At 36.2% G+C, this 17500-nt stretch overlaps 1 protein-coding gene across 4 annotated transcripts in view; it reads left to right on the top strand.

The window, feature by feature from the left end:
* Positions 1-16566, top strand: part of ZNF644 (zinc finger protein 644) — a 43138-nt gene extending 26572 nt beyond the window's left edge. For 3 of the 4 annotated variants that reach the window (XM_026037874.1, XM_026037875.1, XM_026037876.1), the window contains exons 3-6: positions 804-3835; positions 4013-4618; positions 14362-14464; positions 15011-16566. In XM_026037874.1, the coding sequence (XP_025893659.1) occupies positions 804-3835; positions 4013-4618; positions 14362-14464; positions 15011-15203 (3934 nt within the window). In that variant the 3' untranslated portion in view covers positions 15204-16566. Of the gene's footprint in view, positions 1-803; positions 3836-4012; positions 4619-7118; positions 7242-14361; positions 14465-15010 lie in introns of all 4 variants that reach the window. The other variant, XM_026037877.1, reaches the window with a different exon arrangement.
* Positions 16567-17500: the final 934 nt, after the last annotated feature.

Raw genomic sequence — 17500 nt, 5'->3', positions numbered from 1 at the left:
CTGGATTCAACATGGTGATTTGCTAAGGTACATAAATCCTAATTAACGTTTTTTTTTTCAGTTGCTTAATTTTTCCAGGTAATATTATTTTGCTTGCATACCATTTAACCTAGCTGTATAATACAAGCAAGATCTGATTTTAAAGGATAATACTTTGTAAAATGGGAATGGAAATAAATTCTATTCAGTGAGCTTTATGATCCTTTGCTATGTTTCTATCAGTAATCAAATGTTAGAAATTGGATTAGTTTTGTTTTCTATATTAATACCAAAGCTTTAGGAAGCCTCTGTGTAGTATCAGACCAGTGGTGTACAAGTACTTTGTGTACAAAATGATACTTTCAGATATGTAAAGAGTATTTTAGCTTTCACAGGTGCTAAGGTCATGCATGGTTAGAAAATTCAGCAAAATGACTTACAGATGTCTGCAGACCCTTTAAACATAACTTTTTTCTTCTTTTTTGCATTCAGAGAAAATACTGAAATTAAACTGTGCTCATATTTGTGTACATGCAGTGTATTAGTGCAGATTTGATCTATAGTATTTTCTTCCTTTTGCTTGCATGTAGATATTTTGACATCTTAAACTAGGATACTAACCAATCAGTAGTTAGCTGTATGATTATTAATGTAGCCCATCAACTGATATTTTTGTAGATTAATTTATTTATTATTTTTATTTTTTTCAAGTTATAGTATGAACAGTGGTCCTGAGGGGAAAAAATGTAAATTTAAATTGCTATTATTATTTCTGTGAATTCCTGATTCATTGATTGTTTATGGTTTTTTTTTATTATTTTTAGTATAAATGTACTTAATGGACAGACCAGCAATATGGATGATTTGGAAATAAATCCTGAAGTCACTGGTGCTAAAGAAGAAATCCTGTGTGATGATAATTTCATATCTGAGGAAGACAGTGGCATTCCTAAGCCGCAAGAGAGTGACACGTCATTTCAGAAGAACAATACACCGACTCTGTCTGAGGAGCTATCAAGGGACAGATCTGAAAAAGCCTTAAGTGGAGGCCAGACTTCTTTATTTATTCACACTGGTGCTCCTACTGTTTCTAGTGAAAACTTTATCTTGTCTAGAGGATCTGCTGTTAATGGACCAGTTTCACACTCCACCTCAACCAAGACTTCCATTATGAATAAAGGCAGCGCGTCATTAACCACTGGACAGTCTGTAGGTCATACAGATTCCTGCTCAACTTTGACAGTGGTTCATGATCTTCAGCTGCCTGCAAAGAGTACAACACAGACATCAAATCAGCACCAAGTTTTATTTTTGTTACCTGATGTAGCACATGCTAAGAACCTGACTCATTCCATTAAAAATCTACCTACCTCTGCTTCAATTGGTTGTGATTCACCGAAATCAGTAGGAAATAGTGTAGATAGCACTTTAGTAGGCGAAGTAGAAGTTGGTGAGGATGATAAAAATTTACTAGTAAAAGATGATTGCGTTGACACATTAACAGGCATTTCCTCAGGTACAAGTGGTTTCGGATCAGGATGTGATCCCAGCTGGGATCCTCAGAAAGAGTTTATACAGTTTCTTATGACAAATGAAGAAACAATAGAGAAGTCTCCCGTTCACTGTAAAGTAGGTCTAGAAAAAAAGAGAAAAAGAAAAATGGATGTTAGCAAAATAACACGCTATACTGAAGACTGCTTTAGTGATACCAGTTATATTCCCAGTAAATCAAAGTTGCTAAATGTTGACTTCTTAGAGCAGAATGAGGAGCTGCAAATAGAACCACAGCGATATTCATTGAGTAAAGTAAAGCCCGAATCCACAGATGAAGAGTTGGAAGCTGTTGATGCTATTCAACAGCTGATTTATAGTCCTGCTAGTAACTGTACAGAAGATACTTCTCCTGTTCACACTAGCACTTTTCTTTCCAATACTTTAAACAAGTGTGAACAGAATGATTCTGAATCACCAGCTACTTTCAGTACTGATGAACCATCATTTTATCCCTGTACAAAGTGCAATGTGAATTTTCGGGAGAAGAAGCATCTTCATAGGCATATGATGTACCATTTAGATGGGAATAGTCATTTCCGACATCTCAATGTCCCCAGGCCCTATGCGTGTAGGGAATGTGGACGGACATTTCGAGATCGTAATTCACTTCTTAAACATATGATAATTCACCAGGAAAGAAGGCAGAAACTGATGGAAGAAATCCGTGAACTGAAAGAACTTCAGGATGAGGGTAGGAGTGCACGGTTACAGTGCCCACAGTGTGTATTCGGTACCAATTGTCCCAAAACATTTGTGCAACATGCAAAGACCCATGAGAAAGATAAAAGGTATTATTGCTGTGAGGAATGCAATTTCATGGCTGTGACAGAAAATGAGCTGGAATGCCATCGAGGGATTGCTCACGGAGCAGTAGTCAAATGTTCAATTATCGGTAGTGACATATCCCAGAGGAAAACACAGAAAAAGGCCTCCATGAAAGATCCTTATTTAGGATCCTCAAAAAAGTCATCAGCATACATGTGTAAGATGTGTCCATTTACTACATCAGCTAGAAGCATTTTAAAAAAGCACATGGAATATTTGCATCCAACATCATGCGTTGATCCCTTTCGTAGCCATCTTAGATTAGAAAAAAGAAAAGGCAGCATAATTGAAGAGTCTTTAGATTTTGGTAGCAGGACAAAACAGTTGATGAAACAATCTTCTACTTTTCCAAAGAACTCTGTTTTAAAACAGGATGTGAAAAGATCATTTGGCTCTACTTCACAGTCCAGTAGCTTCACAAAACTGCACAAGCGACCCTACAGGATACAGAAGGCTCGGAAAAGCGTTTCACAGTCATCTGTAAGTGTGCGCAATCTAAATTCTACAAACAAGACCTGTTTGATTAGAAATAGCATTGACCAGAAACCTAAATATTTTCGTCAAACAGCGAAGCAGAAAGCTAGTGTCAAAACGAGCAGTAATTATTTGTCTAGAAACAAGTATGCAAAGTACAGGATGATTAAAAAATCTAGTGACTCTTATCCTTTATATTTAGAAAAGGAAGAGTCCAGCTCTGTCAATTCTTTACATTTGTTTTCTTCATCAAGTAGTCCCTATAATGATTGTTTTGTCATGGATTCAAATAATCTTGATTACAAAAGGGCAGAAGGCTATAAAGATTGTAGGCGTGTAGCTGTAAAAAGAGTGGTTAAAGAATCCAGCAGGGAAGGCTCTGTTACAGGAGATGATTTGGATTGCTATCCAGATTTTCTGCATAAAATGACTGTTGTTGTTTTACAGAAACTTAACTCTGCTGAAAAAAAAGACAGCTATGAAACGGAGGATGAAAGTTCATGGGATAATGTTGAACTATGTGATTACACTACACAGTCTGTGGAGGATGAATCTTACAGTGATATTAATCAGGAGCATGTAAACCTATTCCCCATATTCAAAGGTAAAATGGAAGATCACGAAGCTGCTGATAAATCGTCACTTAGTTATGAGCAGAATGATGGCTTTTATTTTGAGTATTATGAAGATGCTGAGGGTGGTAACTTCCTGCATGATTTGCATGATCCTCAGAGCTTAGAAAATGTAGGATCAGCATTGCCAAAGCATAATTCAGTTTTCCATTGGACTGATTTGTCACTTGAAAAGAAGTCCTGCCCGTACTGTCCCGCAACATTTGAAACAGGTGTTGGCTTGTCCAATCATGTCCGAGGACATCTTCACAGAGCTGGACTAAGCTATGAAGCCCGTCACGTTGTTTCACCAGAACAGATAGCAACAAGTGACAAAATGCAGCATTTTAAAAGAACTGGAACAGGAACTCCTGTTAAACGTGTTCGAAAAGGTAAGTGTATTTGGTTTTTTTTTTTCCTTCTTAATTTGGGTATGCGGTGAAGGGGACAAAGGGATTTACTTGCTTTATCATGTCGTAAAGCCTCTTATCCTTGTGGTTTGCTGTTTTAATGTTAAACTATGTGTTATTAAGCATCAAGATACTTGAAAAAGATTATTTTCTTTGTAGCAATTGAGAAATCTGAAACTTCCTCTGAGCACACTTGTCAGCTCTGTGGAGGCTGGTTTGATACTAAAATTGGATTGTCTAATCACGTGCGAGGACACCTGAAGCGGCTTGGCAAAACCAAGTGGGACGCACACAAGTCTCCTATCTGTGTTCTGAATGAGATGATGCAAAATGAAGAGAAGTATGAAAAAATCCTAAAGGCTTTGAACAGTCGCCGCATTATTCCCAGACCATTTGTTGCTCAGAAACTTGCATCAAACGATGACTTTTTATCTCAGAATGTTATACCTCTTGAAGCATACCATAATGGCCTAAAGACTGAAGATACATCTGTGTCTGCCTCAGAGGAAGAAGGGCTGAGTTTCCTAAATGAATGTGATGAAACAAGAGCAGTACTACACGATGAAAGAAAAAATCAGTCACTTACACTGATAGAACTCCTGAAAAATAAAAGGTTGGGAGAAGAAAGGAATCCTGATATTTCTCCTCAAAAGATTCATAATCAAACTGCAAGAAAGAGGTTTGTTCAGAAATGTGTTCTTCCATTAAATGAAGACAGTCCATTGATGTATCATCCGCAAAAAATGGACTTGACTATGCAGTCAGGTAAGATGTTGTTTCTAGCTGTCTTGACTACATTTGCAAAGGCTCCTTACATTCGTAGAAAGTGGATGAGTGTAGAGTATTTTCCTTGGAGTTCCTTTCATTTAATTCATGTTTCATTTTCAGAGGACACTGACTGCAAGAGGTAGCAGAGCAAACTTTTCTTACATGTTTTTTCTAAAGTGAATAATCTGAACCACCGAGTTGTTCTGCATGGAATGTAGCTCCTATTCTGCTTACGGTTGGGCATGCAAATTCAAAGGAGACACAGAGCGAGTTTCAGCAAGGAAAAACAAACACATCCTACACAAAGTTGAAGTGTTCATGTGCATTTGGTAGATTAGCATTTCTCAGACATTTGGACTTGTGACCCTCTTTCTGGGCTCTAAGACTATTGGAACTGCTTAATTTAAATCTTTGAGGCTTGTGCAAAGCAGCATTTGCTCAGATTGACAGAACTGCTGACACTTACAAAAGCATAGTATTCCAAAATGATGAATTTCTATTGACTAATTCTGATATTTTAGACCAACTTACTCTTTCAACATTAATTGTTTGTCGTAAAATTGTGTCTGCTATAGGAAACTGATGCTTGCTTTTAGGGCCTGTCCATCCTGTGTGAAGACCTGTGCTAGCTCAAACTTTGTTTTAATACAGTTCTTGCCAGCAGGGTTCTAATGCTCAACCCCTGACTGATATGGACAGATATTTCTCCTCCTCTGAGAATTGTGCTAACAAAACAATTCCATAACCAACTTCCTAGATACTCTGTATTAATAGAGCAGATTTTCAAATGACATTTATAACCTACTTCTCTCTAGTCTTGGGCAATTCTTAGAGCATTCTTTTTAGTATATATCTAGAGCTCGTACTTACTTGTTTCTTGCTTGGACACCACCTTATAATGCTGCAGCATTCTTTAGACTGATGATCAGGATCTTATTTTTATACACACAACTTTTTGGTTCTGTTAATTTTTCTTGTTATTACTCAGTGCAGGTTGGAAAACTGGCAGTGCCTGGTACTTTTTCACCTATACTCTTGTCTTCCTTTAAATACAAAAAGGCAAATAACAATCTGATGTGCTCAGAAGTTCTTTCAGGGGACTACTTCAAGTGCGGCAATCCATTCCTTAACAAAGGTGGCTTTCTAAAAGGAGATGATAGAGGTGGAACAGAATTACACTGAGTGTCGTCTTGATGTCTGTGGTTGTCCTTTAGGAGAGGAGATTGTTTAATAAGGGAAGAATATCTCTGACAGGATTAATTATGTGTAAAACAACCTGGAGGAATAGCTTGCCAAACCTGACACTGCTGCTTTCTGTTTAATGTTCCCTGATGAATATTAGGGAGCACCCGTTTGGTTGTGTTGAACAACCGGGTGAAAAGAAACATGCTTGCATAATACTAACACTTATGAGTGGGGCCCTAGAATTATTTGTGGCTGAGCTAACAGAATTTGACAACTAACGCACTGTGCCAGTTGAGTTGATAAGAAAATCTTTTAACAACATTTTGAAATAGTTCAATTTTACCTAAAAAGGCAAATATTTCTCTCTCTAGTTTTCTGAAAGTGTTTTTACCAGCCAAGATTTCTTCTATAATTTGCTGAAAACACATCATATCTTTTGTGGGCTGCTGGAGAGTAGAATTCTGTTTCCTGCAAACAGACTTTCCAGCTTAGTAGGGTTGTTTGTTTGTTTTGTATTTTTTATGCCTTTTTTTTTTTATGAATAGTAGAGACTTTGAAATAGTAGGTGACCAGAATACTCTTTGTTAAAGAGGAGGAGAGCATTGTGCTAAAGTCCAGGATTGGGGGAGTTATAATGGATTCTTTACTGGATAAACGAGAAGTTTCACTGTTTTCTTGTGATAAATACCATGTTGCTTTGTTGATCATTTAGTTAGCACAAAGATTTTAGCTTAAAAAAACTCCAACTTCCATTATTGATTGCACATCTAAGGTAATGAACTGAAAATACACTGGTTTTGTTTAACAACTATTTAGTGGCATGTTTTACCACCTCTAAGCCATCAACAGCAGCCTAATTTAGTTTTGAGCTTTTCAGTCTTATGAGTAAAACACTTTTAATTACCACTTTGTCAAATAGACTTTTAAAATTCTTTTTGTTGGGAAAATGGCAAGCTTCGAAATTTCTAACCATGATCATGCTGTTCAAATTGCCCAGATTGTGTTTTGGGGTTGTGTTTGGATCTGCATAACATGGACATTTGTAGGAACTTGATAGTAGGTGTTAAATCAAGAGTAGCCCAAGGGCCCATGTTGCCCCGTTTCTCTTCTTTCCAAATAACATGGTTTGCCTTAAAGCACTACGTAAAAAAACTAATGATGGTTAACTTGGATCCTTCTAATATACTAAACAATTGCATCGATGCAGTGAATATATTTTAAGCCATCTTTATTACAGAAAACTTTTTACAACGCTTTGAGAATTTCATTTTTTGAAGAGAGAACTGGATTATAGTTTTCTTTTGACTGATAGGTATGCCTGTGAAGCTTAGAACGTGTGTGCATTGCAATACGACGTTTACAAGTGCTGTTAGCCTGTCCAACCACTTACGCGCTTATGCACGAAAGAAGAGTGCTGGACTTTTGACTGGGACAGGTATGTTTTGTTACAGATATAAAAGCAAGTCTGTCTATGATGCATTTTCCTCATCAGACTGGACAAAAGCACATGTTAATTCAAAATAATTTTGAAGCTTTCACTGGTAAACAGAGTTTGTATTTGCCATAGAACTTCAGCAACTTGTAAACAAGGTATGTTGCTGTTGTCCACTCTCATGTCTGATTTTCATTCTTAATGATTTGGTTTGGATCCAATACCTAAGGTATGTAAGCCAAACAGATGTTCGCTTCAATTCATTCTCCCACCATATCACAATTTTCAACATGGCTAGTTGGCCTTCTCACAAACTGTTTTAAAAATATCTCAAAAATAAATAATTAAAAAAAAAACCTTAAGTAATTTTTACATGTCAAATTATTAATAAGAACAGTTAAAATAGGAGAAGCAACTAATTTTACAATATAAGCCTCTCTAACCACACATTAAGTGTATAGCTCATTTAATTTTTTATTTGACTCAAATCAGAAACTACTTGATCTGGCAAGGAGTGAGTGTAGTACAACACTGGACACTGCTATGAATAGTTTTTAAATTAAAACTCATTTCATACTGCAGTTCCTCTAATAGTTTATATTCTGGTGCAGACTAATTTCCAGAGACCTGCAGTTTACATGGTTGTAGGCAAATTCCTGAGTTTGAGTATTGCTGAGATTAGTGGGGCTACATGAGATCAACAGCAAGCTAGGGAGCAGAGTCGGAATATGATAAAAAATTGGGAGATAGGAAGTTTGGAATATTAATTACTTAAGGGCAACCACAAATTTTCTGGGTTGCCCTTTTTCCCCCCCTCATCAGCAAGTGCAGACACCTACATCAGATCGTACATTTTACCCAAGCATTATCTACTTTTGCCTGTAGATGGAATTCGTTATGCAAAGAACAGCAAATGGACAGAGTCTCAGTGACAGATTAGGACAGTGGGTGGCAGGTCTTACATTACACTGCATTAGTGCTGTAGCAAAGGAGACCTTGCTATTAGCAGGTGCAGCGTGCGCAGGACAATAATACGCTTAAGGGTTCTGCAAGTGGCACCTTGGAGAGTGCTGGCAGTTAAGCAGAGGAGGGGAGGAGACACTGTGGTGAAGACCTTGGATGCACTGAGAGATGGGGTCCTGGTCCGAGCTCTTTGTACCTCAGCTGCCTTTTTGCTAAATGAGAAAAGATCACTTGTAAAATGCCCTAAGATTTTCTTTATCATTATTATTGTGCATATATTTTCTTAAGAAATATATTTTGTTGATAGAGTAGTAACCTACTTATCAGAACAGTTGGGTTTTTTTCTTTTATTTGATTTATTTTTTTTTTTTTTTTTTTAGAGATCTTAAAAAGAGAACTCCTGAGTTCTGTGTCAGTTGGACCTGGAAGCCAGATAATAGTTTTTGCCACACACATAAAGGCCGTTTATTGAAACCAGTGACTTTAACCAAGACTTGAATTACAGCTATGATATCATGCAATCAGAGTATATTAACTAGTATTAATTTAGCTATTACAATTAAAAGTTTGCGAAGTTTGTAAACTTTGTGAACTTTACTATTTGACTTTTCACTTGAGAAACCTCAATGAAAAGATGGGTAAACCAGAAAACATGCTTTTAAACATTGGTTTTACTTAATATTCCACTATATTGTACTATTTTTAAGAGAAGGACTTTTTAATATAAGATTTTACTAGCACACAGTAGTTTCAGACTTTGCTGACTATTGCTCATGGGATCCCCACGTATGAAAAAGGTTGCATTTGAAAGCAATTTTGAGATGTCTTCAGTTTGCGTTCATTTTTGAAGCTGTATGAAGACATTAAGAATACATTTTTCACAAAGTTTTTCTTCTATCTTGCTATAAAACAAACATATCTACCATAAAGAAATTATGTTGTTGGATATTTGTGCCACTTCTGGTTGAAATCAAATAATTTTATGCAAGCCTAAGTGCCATAATTCTTATAAGATATAGCAGTTGGTAGGGGAATTCTTTATGCTTTACTCTTTAATAAGAGAAATATAGTAATCTATTCAAGTCACCGAAGCAGAAGTGGAAGCTTTCCCTGGGCTACGTTAGCTACAGACTCATCTTCTGCTCAGTTTTTCACTGCTCTGTCTGCATATGCTGTCAGTGTTGACTGTTACTGCGCTGTGTTTCTAGCAGATGCCTTCCTTCCTCCGAATCCATAATTTTATCACATGTAGTCAAATCTTATCCAAGTTTCTCAGAATGGATGTTGACGTTTGTAACTGTATAAGTAGAAGTAGCCAAGCAGAAGAGTCAATGTGGGAATGGACTCGAGAAAAAAAAAATCAGAAGCAGAACTTTCTAGGCCGTAGGCTATGGAAGCCTAGTGTGTGTTAAACGTAATTTCTGAATACAGTTCTGCAGTAAAGATCTGCATAGTAGATGCCTAACTGTGGAAAAACTTATTTGCATAATTACAATTTTTATATTAGCAATTGCATGACTGTCTTTACCATTGCAGTTGGCAATTTTTTTTGTGAAATCCCAGTTTTGAACAATTTAATAATTTAATTTATTAAATTAATAATTTAATCCTGCATCTTGAATAGATGCTCTTTTCTTTTATGACCTGTTTAGGTAAATGGCATTTGTGTTTCTTGGAGCATCTCTGGATTTACTTCTGGGGAACTTTAAAATATCAGACAGATCTGTGCAGAATCTTCAAAATGCCTCTTGCTCTGCTTGATGCTGTTGTATCCAAAGCTTCCTTCTCTTCTGCTATCTTGAGCTTCCTCTGCTGCCCTGAGGTCTCCTAAATCTTTCTGGCACCTCAGCTTTTTACATCTTCTGTTTGTTGACTCTTCTTTTCATGTGCTCAGTCTCTTTTACCAGCTGTCAGCCTCTGAGAATCATCCCTTCTGTTTTCCTTTGTCTCTGCTTTTCTCGATGGAGACTTTTTCCGAAGTTGGAGGGAGTGAAATACAGATCTAGAAGCCTGACCTTTGAGCCCACAGCATTAAAGGACTAATAGCTCATGTGGCTACTGCACTTCCAAGTAACTTCTACTATTACCTTGTCAAAATTGTAGCTTCTGAGAGGTTTTTTTTGTGAAAATATGTAGCCAAAGAAAATAATCTGAGATCCATTGGCTTTGCATGTCTTTATTCTGTACTGGTACAGTCATAATTAATCAGCCAGGACAGTGAACTAACTTAGATCCCATAAAATTTCTCAGGGAACAGATTACTGGATTTTTTTTTCTTTTTTTTAATTCTGATAAGGAGAGATAGATTTAATTTGATAAATTAGTAAATAATGAATTATATTTCTTACATATTTAATTGTGACTTTTTAATTGGCAGTGTTTTTAAATGGCTGATTAGACTCATTTACATATACAATTATGCAACTTACACTATGATTACACACATTGTGTCTGTGTTTTGTTCTCTGGCAAAAGTAATAAAGTCCTAATCAAGGACGCTCAGCTTCAGTGTTCGGAAGTTAAAGGTGTTCCCTTTGGGGAGATGTTCAAGCAGGCCTTGAGAATTAGCGTGGACGTCTATTAGTTTTGAAGGTCAGACCAAGTGTCGTAGAATGAAGGCCCCTTTAACTGTGATTTTTATCTAATCCACATTGTCCTGGACGTATTCATTTTAGTCTCCTATCTCTACCTTCTTGTAGTCTTTCTTGCTAAGCCGTCACTGAGGAAAAGCTTTTTATATATATTCATATTCATATATATACGTACGTGTGTGTGTAGCTTTTTTACCTAGTGTATATTCTGTTATGCAGCAAAATTAGACTGGACTTTGTCAAAGAGATGTCTCCAAAGTGTGACGGGCTTTCATTTCTTAAATGGGTTGTTTCTCTATGCAGTGCTGCACCACATGCTTTTGATGAGCGGTGTGTGACCGGCTATTCCCAAAAGCTGTTGGAAGCAGCAGCAGCTTTGAGAGAGTATGTGGCCACACTTGAAGGGAGGGAGGAGGCTTTTTCTTGGAGAGAATTGGGCTGCCACGGAGAATGGAGGCTGGTAGTTTGGAAAGCTGCAATAGCCACAAAGCAGAGGTAATGATAGGTAGCACATACCAGGTTTTGTGCCTTTTTTTTCTGGCAGTTTGCTGCAATTGTGGGATTTTTCCATGTAATTTTCTAGCCCTTGGTCTCTTCCTGAGAGTGCTGACTGCACAGTTGATGCTGAGGATATGCAAGAAGAGCAACAGTTTGGGACTCTTTCTCCAGTAGGTGAAACAAAGGTGTATTTTAGTTGATGCTCTCAGTTCATTGTAAGCACCGTATCAGTAGAGTGCTTCAGCAAGTGTGTGCATGTGACTTCATTTGAATGTGTTTTTCTAGACAGACAAAAATGAAATCACTGTGACAGTTAGTGATGTGTGTCTTGAACTGGTGTTGAAATTATAATTTTCAGTCAGACTTCCCTCAGACTTCTCTCTTTCTGTTTCCACTGAAACATTTCTGTTTCAGTGGAATGACTTCAAAATGTGTTTGCTGCTTTGTGCCTCCTAAAATATAATGGAATGTGTTCTAAAATGTAAAGAAATGTGTTCAATAGGTGCAAAGACAAAGGAGAACAAAAAATACCCCTTACAGAGCACAAGATTAGTACTTTTCTGTTGGCTGCAACTGCTTTTTGCTAGGCTAATATGCAACTTCGAATCTTAGATAAGTTACTGTAAGAATTCATTGGATGATCTTGATTTTTTTTTTCTTGTTGTCTTTAATGGTAATATTTTCTCTTTGTTGTTTTATAATTTTTCTATCTAGAGCCTATGTCTTACATGACCCTGAGAAGATACCTATGCTTTTGTTTTGTTTTCTCACTTTTTTGGAAAAGGTGCCTTGAAGGGAAGTAGAGACTATACTTTTTGTGATGTATTAGGGCGGTTTCTGCTGATTTTTTTGCTGTTCACTTGATTACACAACAGTTGAGGATTTTCTTTTCCTGGAAGTTTACACGAACATTGAAAACTGCTGGGATTCAAGAACTCTTATTACGTTACAGAAGACCAATCTAGGACTAAGGGGGAGACTGTCTGAAGTGCTTGGCATGTTTGTGAGTAGGCTCAAATTTCTTGGTGGGAATGAACATCTTAAATTTGCCAATGTGTAGGAAAATGAGCTATTTTAAGTTTCATTGTGAACATCTCTCACGGGAGCCTGCTCTCTGCTTTGCTCACTTGTCTGATGATACCAGCTAACTGGCAGCAGATGCAGGTCATGGATACACTTGCATTTTGATAAGACATTGGCTTCTTCTAAACATTGCGTTCTGCAAAATCTGTAAAGAAAAAACCTTTGCTGTAATAATTGCTTAAGATACCTCTCCTCCCATGAAAACAGTTGTCTTCAGAGAACTGGGGTCTAGATTTCATCCCATTTGATCTCGTCTTTCCAAAGGCTGTTTGCATTCCTGGCAATGCTGTTAACTGATGTTGCAGTAGGTTTAGTGCATCTTACACCATGTTCAGTGGTAGTTCATAAAGTCTGAAAGATTGGGGCTTTTTCTTCCTAATTATATAGAAATTATGCTTTTGATAAAAGCATAAGGTAGAAGAAATTCCGTACCGGTTACATAGATCACTTTCTCAGAGACTCTCTTGGCCGTTTTTCTCTCTTTGGGTTTTTTCTTTATATATACAAACTATTTTTGTTAATACTATCAATTAAAAACACCGAATCTCATCTTCCTAGTGGTGGACATCCTGCAGTGCCTGGGTAGAGCAGGGCAGCTTGGTATCCATGTTCTGAATTTTAGTTCTCTTATTCCTTCAGGCCTCAAAGTCATCACATTTTCTACCGACTTGTATTTTTTCTGGATACTGTAGGAATCTTTGAATCTGAGGATGTAGTTGGGAAAGAGCAGAATATGTCGGTTTGGCTACTGGTTAGTTGTCATATGTTTGAAGGACATAGGAGACATAGGAGAAATGAATGATGTAGTCAAGCCCGTTTGTTTATTTTTCTAGTCTGTATGCTGTGCTTCAGCCCATGTGCTGTGCTTTGGGTGCTGAGAAGTTTACTCTTTTTCTATTACATGAATCAAAACCTAGGCAAGCTGAACACCAGTGAAAACTTTGAATCCTAAGGTGTTTCAATAATGTGACACACATCTTTTTGTGTTAAGAATAATGCTTGTACTGTCATTCAGATTTCTGCATGATTCTCATGTCAGCTCTCATGTCTTGAGTTTAGGAACAGAATATAGCTAGATGCTCTTTCCTCTCTAAATAGCACCAAATTTCTTGTTTTTCCTTGATTTTTATCATCATAACAATATTAACTCAGTCTAATCCCCTCCTCCCTCAACTTCAGCCATTTCCTAGAATCTTCAGGTTTTCTTACTCCTATTTCATCTATTTGTGGGAGATACAGGCCTTTTTAATGCTAATTGTATCCACTTGCTATGTATTTCTTGTTCACACATGTTATTTTCTTACATAGTTTTATATGCTTAGACTGAATTAAATAAGTTACCTTGCTGTGCTTGTTGGTTATCTTAATATTTGTGCCTACAGCAGAGGTTTATTGCTTATTTTTCATAATATACTATAGAATTCAGACAGAAATGAAGGGGGAGCTTCATCTGAGATTCTTAATATAAAAACAGGGCAAATTTTTGTTTTATGTTGAAAATAAATGACATTTTCCATTCAAAATAGAAATTCTTGATGTTAGCCTAAAAACGGCACCTCTGTGCAGTTTAATTGCAGTTAATCTGGGTGAACATATGTGTGGTTTTATGCTGCTTGAATTACAAAACAAATTTGAAGATTATGACAGCATGTTAAGAATGAAAGGGCATTTCAGGTGGTGCTTTGTTTCTGAATAATTCCCCCGTAGTTAGTAGGTGCTTGGTGATGCTAAGATGATAATTTAATGTCAAGTATCAAGTATTTTAAAGAACAAACATTGTACTAAACTAAGAAATAGCTTAACATTCTTTACCAGTAAATTTCTTAGCACACACTGTAATTATTTTGGATTTATCTTATAATTAAACATAGAATAAGCAGGTAGAAGTCTTTTCACCAATGCCAGAAGGGACACTTGCTGAATATCTCTGTTTGGTCTAAGACCAATCTAAGTATTGCTTTCACAAATGGAAATTTCTGTCTTCTTAGCTTTAGACTGTAAGCAAAAGAAGTCAAGGTCAAGATCTGGAAGCAAGAAAAAAATGCTGCCCTTACCTCATAGTGCTGATGAAGTTTACATACTCAGATGCAGGTACTTACGGCTACTTGAAGTGAAAGAACACGTTTTTAAGAGCTTAATTATAAGAATATTTATGTCCTGTAAATGCATGTGTGATAAAAGTGAAAAACTGGGGAGATCTTATTATGGGCTTATTTCTCTTAATTTGAGCAAGAGAACTTGAATCAATCATACTTAATTACTAGGTTGCGAACACTTGTTCTTGCTAAAATCATTTTTGAGTAATACCGTGTCCTCCCCCCGCTCCATCCCATCCTCAAAAAAAAAAAAAAAGTTGAAATAAAGATTATCTCTAGGGTTATAAACATAAGCAGGAAACTTGAAGTATAAACTTCATTTTTTATGCAAAAATCTATATTATATGCATACACACACATACTTATAGGTATGCTCATAGTTACTACAAATGAAATCAGTTTTGTAAAGCTTGTTGATTGAAACGTGAGGAGCAAACTTTCAGAAAAGTTTTTGGGGGAAGTAATTATTTAATGTCTTGATTTGATCATTGTTCAGTAGTGCTGAATATATCTTGGTGGAATAATCTTAATGTTTGCCCAGGTTTTGTGGTCTGGTCTTTCGGGGCCCTTTGTCTGTTCAAGAGGACTGGATCAAGCACTTGCAGCGACACATTGTCAACGCAAACCTCCCACGGACTGGAGCTGGCATGGTCGAAGTCACGTCCCTACTCAAAAAGCCTGCTTCCATCACGGAAACTTCATTTTCTTTACTGATGGCAGAAGCAGCCTCATAGAACAAGAAAACGTTTTAAATTTGAATTGGGTGTAAATTTGAAATACTTCGTCTTTTTTTTAATAAATTGCTACACTAAATTATGTTTATAAATCATAAAGAAAAATAAAGTGGATTACAGCAACATCAAAAATTGGATACTTAACAGTTACAGTAAGTAGTCTTTATATTTTATATAGGGTGGAAGATGTGTTTTTAAGGTTTCTTATGTTTTTGTCAGTTACGGTGTTCACTATCAATAAAAGACCATTACATGTATGGCAGCCATTTTTAAATTGTTGCACATGGGTACTTAATGACAGATTTTAATAAAGTTTAAAAAAGAAAAAAAAAAAGTTCTCTGCAGTGTTACCCGAATCAAGACTCTGTTTATTCCAAAAAGAATTACATAGTAAAATAAGATATTATTATATTTTGTTTGTATGTATGTAGTGTTTTGTATAATACCAAGAACTGCTAATACAATTTACTCAACTTAGGGCATTAAATATCATGTACTTCATAGTTCAAGAGACTGTTTCATTCAAATAGGGGCAATTAGTACTATTCTATCTAGGTGTGTAAGTGTTTTTTGTTTTTTTAATCACATGAGGCTTTTTGTACTAAAAAAAGTGGAGGGAAACTTGTTTAAACAAATTTCTAAGAGAAATATGTACATAATACTGGAAATTTGTGGTAAGGAAATATTCTTTACTTCAGTTGCATTTCTCACTGACAATAAAGTGGTGCATCCATGCTACCTCCTACTTGTCAACAAAGATGGTATTTACCCTTCTGTTTTTGTATCATAGTAGATTCAAATCCAACCTTTCTTTATTATAAAGCATCTTTTTGTTAACAAGTTTGTTTCTTTATGATGATTTACTTAAAATCTGACTTGCTTACAGAAGTTTGCCTCTACTATTTTATTTAACACTGTAGAAATGTACTAATAAGCATTGCTCACTACACGGTTTAGAGTAGACTTTTCATTTATAATTCTGTTAAAAGATTGATCATTTTAGAGAATTTGAACACAGATTGAAATGTTCCTACATATGAAGAGAATGTTTACAACTTTAAATTTAGAGCTTGTTTTGGATGTGATTATATGTATGAAAACTGTAACACTATGCTCATGCTAAGGACCTACTTACAGAATTACTGAAATAAATGTGCTGTGAGGATGGAAATATGGTGCAGGTGTCTTGGTCATGATGAAATGTGTTTGTTCACTTAAGCTGTCTTCAGAACATGATTTTTGTTTAAATCATAAATCAGATTCCTCCAGAAATCAATTTTGTATGCAAGTAACATTTCATTTTACTCACTTAGGGTAATTAATACTGTAGTTAAGCCAAGGATATGCATTGATATTTTCTTTATATGTAAATAAAGTTAAAAGCAGTTAAACAAGAGGAGTATTTTGGTAGAGTATATACATACCTCACTGCCAGTGAAATTGCTTTCCTATGGTATATCTCCTTACCAGAAAAAAATCTCTAAATAAAAAGGTTTAAAGAAAATCTAAATGTCTATAATGTGAAGCATTTATTTGCATTGTGTGAATTAAGTTTGTGAAATTGATTTGTCTTGCTTGAGATTAGAATTGTCTCATCTTAAGTAAAAATATTTACTTGCAATAAAATGACTTGTTCACAGATGCATTACATTTGATTGGGAAATATGAATAAATGTCTGTCTGTCCTGTATGTTTACAGTGGAGAGTTAATGCATAGGACTTGCTCACCTGCGGGGTAGGTGAGCCACCAATACACAGTAGTTACATGAGAGCCCTGAGCCAGGAGCATCCTGTCACTGCCGAGATCTTCAGTGCCATGAGGAGGCTTACAGTTAATGAGCTTTATTGTCAAATTATATCCTTGTTTAATGGAAAATACATGTTCGTATACTTACGGGCTGGGGGGAAAAAAGGCTGTAGAAATATGAAGATAGGTGGCTAAGGTGTTGTAGTGTCTTGCAGACAATATATAAGCAACTGAACTTCTGGACTTGTAGGTGATTTGGGGATTGTGTGTGTTACGAACATATTGAAAGTAGTATGGTGGATTGGATAGAAAATAGAGGAGAGTGATCAAACCACCCTGAATGTTCAGAGTGCTTTAATAGGGTGCTCGTTTACTCTTCTCACAAAAGGTGCTCGTCAGAGCACCCTGTTCTGTGAAGGGTTAAGAGATGAAAAATTCAATTAAGTATAAATGAGAGATACGCATAGGAGCTGTATCACGTAGAGTTTAGCAGCAAATTTGGCTAGATTTGTAATAAGTTCAGTGAATTTGTTTAATTCACTAAACCCAC

This window comes from Nothoprocta perdicaria, unplaced genomic scaffold (assembly GCF_003342845.1).
Source record: "Nothoprocta perdicaria isolate Ctin4 unplaced genomic scaffold, notPer1 scaffold_20, whole genome shotgun sequence".
NCBI lineage: Eukaryota > Metazoa > Chordata > Aves > Tinamiformes > Tinamidae > Nothoprocta > Nothoprocta perdicaria.
This window is presented reverse-complemented; position numbering and strand designations above follow the sequence as displayed.